Genomic DNA, 10,329 nt, shown 5'->3' with positions numbered 1-10,329 from the left:
AAACCTCATCTTCTTCCCTGCAAAACTCATTTAGCCATGATTCATTAAATTCTATGTTTTTGTAATGCGCATTTGTCTTTTTTAAATAATGCAAAGCTTTTTTAATGCGCATAGTATCAACAAATTGATATTCATAATGGCCTTTGTAAGTTAGCTTGCGCTTCAATTTCACACGCAGCAAAGAGCCATCCATGTCAGAATGAGGCAACAAATTTGTGGTCTGCACGATATTTGCTGGCACACATGTCACAGGCCCATGTACTCCATTTTGACCACCTTTAGGCAATGCTAGCACTTTCATAAAGGGTATGTGTAACGCTATCAAATGCTGCTCTAAGCTATTTAAACATGCCAATTCAGGTGGAATGGGATGAACTTCCAAGCTGTTCATCGCACATTCCGGTGGCACTTCACCCTTATTAATCTTATAATGACATGAATAGCAAATCCACAACTGTGCTCTGGATGTCTCCAACCACTGACATGGCAGAACACAGTTGGCATTGCATTCATGTAAATATTTTTCGCTGATACATGTATCTGCAATTAAATACACATTTTTTTCCTTATAATCATTTTTTTTACATGTTAAAACCTGATGTTTAAATAGCAGTCTTTGACAAACGCAACACACAAAATCTGGCCCTTCCTTAACTTTCTCCACAAACTGTTCCATAACAAAATCAAACTCTTTCCTGTTTTCTTTCTCTTGGAGCCTTCTTGATTTGCTACTTGCTTTAGCACGACTCTGATGTTCAGGATTGCAATGGTACTTTCTTAAAGACATGGCTTTTACATTCTGTCTGTGTGACAAATTGGAGCGATATTTATTTTTACTCATGTCCTTGACCTTTGCCTTATGTAATGAATTTGTCTGATATTTCTCTTTACTCATGGCTTTTACTTTTTCTTTATGCAAAACATTAGTTTGATATTTGTCTATACTCATGGCTTTTACTTTTTCTTTATGCAAAACATTACTTTGATATTTGTCTATACTCATGGCTTTTACTTTTTCTTTATGCAAAACATTAGTTTGATATTTGTCTATACTCATGGCTTTTACTTTTTCTTTATGCAAAACATTAGTTTGATATTTATCTATACTCATGGCTTTTACTTTGTCTTTATGCAAAACATTAGTTTGATATTTGTCTATACTCATGGCTTTTACTTTTTCTTTATGCAAAACATTACTTTGATATTTGTCTATACTCATGGCTTTTACTTTTTCTTTATGCAAAACATTAGTTTGATATTTGTCTATACTCATGGCTTTTACTTTTTCTTTATGCAAAACATTAGTTTGATATTTGTCTATACTCATGGCTTTTACTTTTTCTTTATGCAAAACATTAGTTTGATATTTATCTATACTCATGGTTTTTACTTTTTCTTTATGCAAAACATTAGTTTGATATTTCTCTTTACTCATGGCTTTCATTTTATCTTTATGCATAATATTTGTATGATATTTTTCTTTATTCCTGACTGTCTTTTTCTCTTTAAACAATACATCATTTGTATATTTCATCTGACTACTTTCCTTTTGCTTCTCTCTATACCTGTCATTGCTATGATAGTTCTCCTTGCGAATGGCTTTACGTTTCTGATAATGTTCCAAATTTTCACAATATTTCAATTTGTTTTTCCTTTTCATATATTTAGATAAACAATATTTACTAGGGGAAGTTGATATATCTGCACTTGCCTTTGCCTGTAACTGTACTGTGGAGCTCCTCCTACGCATGTAATGTGACTCTGCAGAAATTGCTGTGCCAATGTCAGTAGACAAAGTCGTACAACTGATGGTGGTTTTATGCTGCTGTTCCTCTACATCACCTTGGCTAGCAAGGACTCTGTCTACAGAAGTAGAAGGTGCATCGCCACAACTTTTTACTCTACTTTGCCTTCTAAGGTTGTATCCTGTGGCATCGGATACTTTACAATAACCATAACAACTTTGTATTTCAGGCAACTGAACACAAACAACAGCCTCATAATGATTGCCATTGCAGTTTTCTAAATAAATCCCCTGACCTGACAAAGAACCATTCTGACAACTATACTTGAGCCAACGATTACCATAATATGTGTATATGTTGACTCCTAAACACTCTGCTGCTGCAAATATTTCTACTTCTGTGGCCCAGCTGCCAGCAGAGCCCATTTTTGATTGGCCCAGGTAGTCTGAAACAGATGCAAATTGTTGCCTCAACCTGTCCTTATAAAGCACAGCATTAGTGCGTATCTCTTGAACTACAGCATCTCTAATAATTTGATGGTACTCCTGCGTACCTGACACTGCTTGACTAATTGCTCTAAAAAAACAGTTTCCGTCACCAAATATCTTGTCCTTCTTGCATGGAGCTCCTAAGGCGCCGGCCTGTGCACATACATCAACTTCCTTTGACTTAACATAATTAATCTTCAACTGTTTGCACAAGGCTTTTGCAACTTTAGCGCTAAGACGATTGAACTGGAATGATTGCTGATGTACCTCGCCAATGATAACATCATCCGATTTACCTACAGTTACATTACTAATCTTTAACTTTTTTCGTGGCGAGGCAGTTGAGGACACCTCACACTTCATGCCTGTCAGACTGTTTGTGGTTAACTGTTCCGATAGAGCACAACTACGCTCACTAGCTCCTGCAGCTTGACCAGTGGACAGAGGCAGAAGTGAAGACACGTCTTCACTTCTGCCTCTGTGAATAACACGAATGCCAGAAATTTCAAAAGGCTTTTGCCTTGTAGTCAGTGCCATTCCCAGATTGCATATGTAATCATGCACCTCTGGCAATGAATTAAAATACACAATGATACTTTTGCCATTTGGATCTGGCATTCCAGCTGAATCGCGAGCATGTGAGTCGACCGCCGCGTACTGGCCATTCTGATAAACAAGTACACATGTGCTACTACATAAAGTTAGAAAACATGTGTCATATTTGGCAAACATGTTTTCTAATGCATTGCGTAGAGACATGTATACACCTGCCTGGATGAGATCTCCCTCAACTACATTTACATCCCCAAAAGCAACCTCGCCATACTTAAATTCAAACTTATGGCCATCTATCACTGATTGCTTTGGCAAATCAGGAACACTCAGCAAATTTGACAAGCCACTAATCTTGTTGCTGTCTCGCAAACACGTGTACAATTGGTCACCCAACAATACAGCCGTGTCCAAATCTTTTGTCTGCCATGTGAATATACTGTTAACAGCGTGTTTGGCTAAACTTGCCAACCCTACTGCCATACACTGAACTCCTGCATACTGAAAGAGAACATCCCCCTGATGAAATGATCCTATAACACTACCTTTCCTGGCACTCACCAACTCGCCTTCAACCTCACCTGACTTCACTGATATGCTACAAATGCCGTAACGCTCTACACCTAAACACTTCCTGAGATTTCTAATATGGATCATCAAATCACCGAGGCACGTGTTGAATACAACTGCAGCCGTGCCACTGTTGGATGACAAACCTGCCATGTCACGTGGACCACAATCAACCACTACGTAATAACTGTGGTGTTGAATGATCAAACAAACAGCACCACAGAGGTCAAGCAGACACATTCCATCTCTTAACAAAAGTTCCTGCAACCCATCAGACATGGCAGAGTGGTCCTCCAACAACCCAAAGTCCCTATAAACTGGAAGACCAATAGGCACATTCCATTTCTTGCCAAAAACACTATGCTGTGCTATGAACTTAAACTTCTTCTTCTCAGCATCAGCTGTCTTGGTTTCCTCAGCAACATACATGGCTAACTTTCTTCCTTCTACACATATCTGATCTACATCTGCCTCTTGCCAAGTACAGACAGGAGAACTCACATGCTTGATTGCAGCCACAATACAACATCCTACTAAAGCATCCAAATCAGATGTCAAAGGGCTCTCTCTGATATGAGTCCCTCTAACAACTGGCAACAACCACTTTTTTGGACACCTACATGACAACATATTATCATTGTGCACACTATGATTGTCTTTTGGAGGGGGATGCCGGTAGAGACTCTTATCCTTTGGCCTCTGTAATAATTAAACAGATGTTATTTATATATCAAACAAACAAAAACGTATCACAAAGTGCTGCTCCAACACAACCTTCTCCATCACAGTCACTTGCACAGGACTGTTAGGTGACAAGCCAGAAACCACCTCAGGGCAACCCAGGGTCACGTGTGCCTAGCAGAAAAAAAAAGAAAGCAAAATCAAATCAATGAAAACATGACATGGTATTTACTTACAAAACTTTGACAATAACAGGGTAAAGACATTAACCAACCAACTTCTATAATTGTCATACATACAACATTATAGTATAAATATGAGAACAATACCGTGCTTTAGATATACATATCCAAATATATATATATATATTCTGTTGAATTTAGCTTGTACACTTGAGTGTATGCCATTTCAAAAAGAACAATAACATATTTTTGATCATTTCACTCAAACACCATAAACCACAGTAAGTGCAACTACCTCCTCCCGCGCAGCCACAGGCACAGGCGCCGTGGTTGGTACAAGACCAGAAGGTGTCGCCTGGGTTGACACCTAGATGGAAGAACAAACAAACCAAAAATAACAAAAAAAAAAAAAAATGAATGAACTGCAGAAACAAAATACTGTGTGACTACTGTGATGTGGGACGCACCACCTACCTGTTGATTTCTTAAAAAAACAAAACAAAAAAAATTGCATTAACACGCTGATGCATAGCATATATTATTTTAAATATTTTCATAACTGTAAATACTAAACACATTTATAAATAAGCACAACTTTCATTACAGTTTTGCTTGTACATGTCAGTATACGCCATGATAAGAAGAACAGCGGCATCATTTTGATCATTACACTGACATAACATAAACCACAGTAAGTGCAACAACCTCCCCACGGGCAGCCACTGGCACAGCAGTCGCGAGCGGTGCAGGACCAGAAGGTATCGCCAGAGTTGACACCTTCACCTACATAGAGGGGAAAGAAAACAAACAAACAAAACACAACTGAATGACCTGATATATCAAACTGGCTCACACCTGTCCAGTAGTACAAATCACCTCCATGCTATAATCCATTACACAAAAAAAAACCTTTTGTAACCATATATGCTACTATCATGACCATTACATAAAGACGCATTGCATTGTGTATATGTAGTAATGCTTAAATGTACACCAAATCGCCCAAAAACAAATATACCAGCACAACCACCACATTCACTGACTATCACCATACGAAAACAAAATTGCACAGCATTTACACAGTGATGGACAATCATATCTTGTGTTTAAAGCACTCACCCCCTCCAGAAAGACGTCGTTCCCAACACAGGCAGGTGCCACCTCAGACAACACCACAGAAGGTGTCTTGACCTAGGCAAAAACAAAATACATTATACACAAGCTACAGCTCCTGTAGTTGCCTGTACTGTCAAACACTACAAATAGTATATGTATAGGCAAACATTACAATAAATGCCCTACCTGCTGCCTAGCAGCTCTTCTCTTAGAGGCTGCACCTGTCTGTTGCCGTTCCACAATTGGCTTGCCACGTGGAACAGCACGGCACCCAGGATTAGGGAGATGAGACGGAACGAGTTTATCCATCTCATCACCAATGGCACTGCTGAACCGGACAGGATTCAGTGGAATGAAACACTTCCTCAGAACGACTGGTGCTCCATCCACCTATGCAGAAACATAACAACTGACTCAGACAATTGCTGCCATTTTGTCCGAAACCACAACATTCATAACATAATAAAAAACCTCACAAACCTCATACTGAACCATCCTGCGTTTGGGTGCAGGGGCAGACTGAGCAATGTCTGTAGGATGGTTTCTCTGTAAAGACAATTTGATTAATGTATATGTCACACAAAACATTTCATAATCTCCATTTTTGTTTCCCTGAACAATCTCCAACACACACCAACAGAGACTTACCTTCCTGTCCGTGCCAACACGCTTCCATTCAAAGGGGTTTGACGGACGTGGCTTGGGAAGCTCTCCCTTCACGACCACCTTGGGAGCATAGGTTCTCACAGGGGGTGGTGGTCTGTGAGACACCTTCGGTTGTGGAGATGGTGTTTCCACTTGCTTGTAAGCTGAAAGCCACAGCAACTGAGCCAAGATGTCCATACCAAAATCGTCACTAAGGTGGACCTGCAAATACACACATTACAAGACATCATTCACAGAACACAAATTTGATTATCAGTATAAATACATAATGCAATAACCTATGCATATCAAATACACCAAACTTGTCATTCCCATTTTCAAAATCACATTTGCTACGTACACCATCTCTGCTCCACAGCTCAAGGCGGTCCATGGGAAAGTGCTCAGCAGTGGGGTAGTACTTGATGCCTGAAAAACACGTACAGGCTTAACAATGTCTATGTCAAACTGTTGCATAACAAAAGCAAAATACTCCTGCCAAGTACATATTCATTCACTTTGCAAAACTAATATAACCTCTTCTCACTGTGCTAATGAAACATTTTACACTGACCCATGCTGGCTGCCACTCGACGAAATTCTTGGCGCATGTAATCTTGCAGAACCACATCGACGTTGAGACGAGGGGTGAAGTCTTGGACAAAGACCTGTAGAAAACAAAAACTCTTATTCCAAACGTACATTTGTTCCCTCTACATACAATAATTACTAACACACATTATGCCACACCTGCTACACTCAAAATAATTACAGTGTCTCCAACTTCCTACATTTCTGCTACTAAATGATCGTACCTTTGCCCAACGACCACAGGCGCTTACAAGCAGCTTGCGAAAGTCTGCTCCTGCCTCGTCTACGGTCCTGCTTGCTGTCAAGTTGTTCCCGGGTGCCATCACGCAGACTGCGTCGGGTGTCCGAGGGACAGCAGCATGAAGAAGCTCGGTCCTCAACTCAGTCGCACAGGCCCCCGGCGTAGACATGAAGCCAAAGGAAATGCAACCCTCTGGCATCTTTGCAAAACCATCTACAAGCGCACGTAGATGGGAGGCCCCCACAACAAGAACGAACTGAAAAGAGGACATAGAGTTATGTTTCACCATTACAATGACATGCGCTTCCTCAAATAAACAGAATTGCTTTTAACTTATAAAACAATACCTTCTTGCCTGGTGCCTCAGCTGGAATGACCAACTTGTGACTGCGTCCAGTCAGAGATGAAATTGGCCATTGCAACACTTTATGGCGGTAACCAGTACCGCAAGCTATAAATACACATACAAACAATCACATTTTTTGCACATAACACAAAAATTACTACTTGCTTTCATGCACCAATACAATTTGTAAATATACATGGTACACCACATACGTGCACAGGAGTCGGTGCGAGCCCGCTGAGGTTCTGCAACCACAGCAAGACGCTCCGCCATTCTCCTCCTAGCTGCCTGAGAACGACGGAAGGACTTGTCACGAGGCATCTACAAACATAGAAAATACAACCATTAGCTATGACATTACATTGCATTAAAAATACAATGACTTTGTATGTCCATGTAAAATAAAAACATGTGAATTGCCCTTTAAAGTAACTATAAATGAAACCCTCATACGAACAGTTATAACAACTTGGCAATATCCATTTCAGTTATGTTACTAATAGCACCATATCAATACCTCCATTACAGCTAAAACATGACATAAAAACATACATACAACACATCAAACACATCACTACAAGAGTCAAAGTACTCGAATACTGTCGCAACAACATATTATACATAACACAACAACTGCTTTAATAACATAACCACCATCGCTACTTTTTCAATATGTCCCAGAAATATTGTTCTGTTCCCACAACAACATAACATGCAAACTTTAACTGGCATTGCAGCTGTATGTCACAGCCACGCGACTCTCCCACAGCATGTCACAAACATCCTAAACAAAGCTTACTTTCTTACCAAATTACCATCCCTGCTCCATTTTCTGTAAGCACTACACTACTCTTGTCGCATCGATCTGCACAGCCCACATTAAATGAGAAGCAATTCAGATACAATAAATACAGAAACGTTGCGGTAATTTCCAACCCCCCCCCCCCACATACACACACACACACACACACGGAACAAACACGCAATCATAACGACGGTCAGAAACCAAACATATTTTACCACTTTAATATTATTTAACACCAGCTTCTCAATGGTACAGGCCCAGCTAATACGACAGAAAATGCAGTGAACATAGTCTAAACAAATACACACACTCTAACGTGCAAATCGCGCTGCTGACACGCTGCACCTGTACTAAAGCAAACCACAGCTATGTTATAAACGTCCACAGATCAAAACCATACCATAAACGTGCAATGCGTCCTACAATGACTGGCTTACACGCACACAACCTGTTCACCACATGTACGACGTGTGCAGACAATTCTAAACCTCCATTCGCACTGTTACAGCGCGCACAAATAGGGTTCCCCGCGCACTTTTACCGCGCGCACAAATAGGGTTACCTGCGACTTTCCGCATTCACGGTGTCGGCCCGCTTGATTACGTTTAGATGCGCTGACTTTATTCATTATCTCTTTACAATTCAAACATAAATTAACCTACTACGACGCTCATTACTTTCGTCTCAACCACACTTTAAAATCGCGCACATGCACGGGACGTTTCGTTTTAATAATCAACATATTAACAGTGCCCGTAACACATAAATTCACTGCCAAAATAAATCGTCTTCAAGAAGAAATACTTTTCAAACACATTTCACTCAATATACACGTACATGAAATGCATACAACCACAACTCCATGCTAACTTTACCCTTATGCTCTCCCTCCATAAAGCGCAGTCAGAGACAAGTTACTATGCATCTCCAACAAATGCAATCACCGCGCCACACGGCCACACAACATTCACACTTCCGCGCTTTACATGCATGTTTTCCCATACAATCACTATGCTGTTGTCCACTTCTTACAGTGATAAACGTAAATACATGGCGAAAACAAGCTAACGACCAAGTCGGCACACCCTCATAAAACCTTTAACACCATGTACATTGCTGAGCAGAACTCACAAAATACTTACTGTGCGTCCACGACAAATCCGCCAAAAAGATACAAAAAATGCGAGAGGACAAACTGACCAAAGCTAGAAATAGCCAGAAATGGTGGCAAAAACTGACAATAGCTCTCAGAATCTCCTCTGTGATCGCACCTGAGTGTTTACTGACTCCGCCGAGACAGGAAACACGCTGGGGAAGATACACCACTGTCCATATAACTGTACCTGCGCGCCAAAGAAAAATTCAAACCAGCCAATCACACGCGCTCTACCGAAGGAGGCGGTACTACACCTTAATTAAAGGTACAGCGACACGGACAAGTGTATGCACTTTCTATTACAACACATGTGAGACCACCATTATCTGGATTGCCATACTGACACAAAGGACTGTATTTGGTGCAACTTTGGTGCTGGTTTCAATGTCATCTGTTGTACACTAATGGCCACTTTTACAACACTGCCATTCTAACCATGTAACTCTGTAACAATAAATGCACCTGTTAATTAATGTCTTTCCACTCTGTACTTTACATTGCTCACTTTACCATACCACATACGAATGGAGACTACTAAAATCTGATTCTATGACAACACTCAAACAATCCTAGCTTAACAAACCTTAACTCAATATAAGATAACTGCATTTTACACTAAGTTACATTCCACCGTGACCTCTTACAAATACTTAAATCACACCACACAACAATACACAGACATTTTGAGGGCTTTTTATTTTCTTTTTTTACCTCACAACACATGAGCGATACAAACACAATTTGTGGGATACTTGTGTTCTTCTTTTTACATTAAACAACTGTATGCATGTACCAGATTTGCCCGCGCAGCTGGCTTTTGCTGAAGCTACAGTAGCGTACTGTGCACTTGAGGTCTTCACCTGTCCTCATGTCAACATGGCGGAGAGTGGATGTAGAGCGTCGTTTCCTTTTCAGGGCAGACTGTGGCGTCACACCGACGCAGAGCCCCTCCGCCCAGGACGGGTCTGGCGGCCGGGCGCCGGTGGCCGGCCCCCCCGAGTGGCGCGGGGGTGCTCGGGCCCGGTCACAGCTGCTTGCAGCTTTAATTATTATTATTCTCGTTCACAATACTTAATCGCATTTTTGGGGGACTTGCCATATAGGTAGGGCCGCCAAATTTGGCGGGCGCGTCAGTCCCGGCGAAAAATTACGTATTTTAAGGGTCTCGAAAATGCGCGCGGCGAATTGGCTCAATAGCGCCATCTAAAGGC

General features: G+C 40.9%; 1 protein-coding gene and 1 long non-coding RNA gene across 2 annotated transcripts; both read right to left on the bottom strand.

Moving 5' to 3' along the window:
* Positions 1-5,349: 5,349 nt before the first annotated feature.
* On the bottom strand, positions 5,350-5,880 carry LOC146330295 (uncharacterized). Its single transcript, XR_014769279.1, has 3 exons — positions 5,815-5,880; positions 5,521-5,724; positions 5,350-5,409 (listed from the first exon to the last, which is right to left on the bottom strand). It is a non-coding gene; the product is annotated as an uncharacterized LOC146330295 (long non-coding RNA).
* Positions 5,881-5,923: 43 nt separating this feature from the next.
* LOC146330294 (uncharacterized) lies at positions 5,924-7,478 on the bottom strand. The gene is made up of 7 exons (XM_084714480.1): positions 7,370-7,478; positions 7,159-7,262; positions 6,795-7,067; positions 6,554-6,647; positions 6,341-6,408; positions 6,030-6,201; positions 5,924-5,946 (listed from the first exon to the last, which is right to left on the bottom strand). Exons 1-7 carry the CDS (start codon positions 7,476-7,478, stop codon positions 5,924-5,926), a joined length of 843 nt encoding a protein of 280 aa, XP_084570606.1.
* Positions 7,479-10,329: the final 2,851 nt, after the last annotated feature.

This window comes from Lutjanus erythropterus, chromosome 3, assembly GCF_056507025.1.
Source record: "Lutjanus erythropterus isolate fLutEry1 chromosome 3, fLutEry1.hap2, whole genome shotgun sequence".
NCBI lineage: Eukaryota > Metazoa > Chordata > Actinopteri > Lutjaniformes > Lutjanidae > Lutjanus > Lutjanus erythropterus.
This window is presented reverse-complemented; position numbering and strand designations above follow the sequence as displayed.

What these genes read in the sequence shown, in the direction of transcription:
- LOC146330294 (XM_084714480.1), bottom strand. Translation starts at nt 7,478, where the DNA reads ATGCCTCGTGACAAGTCCTTCCGTCGTTCTCAGGCAGCTAGGAGGAGA. An exon ending in CTGAGGCACCAGGCAAGAAG is followed by an intron (nt 7,068 to 7,158) that starts GTATTGTTTTAT and finishes TCCTCTTTTCAG; the next exon opens with TTCGTTCTTGTTGTGGGGGC. An exon ending in TCGAGTGGCAGCCAGCATGG is followed by an intron (nt 6,409 to 6,553) that starts GTCAGTGTAAAA and finishes CGTGTTTTTCAG; the next exon opens with GCATCAAGTACTACCCCACT.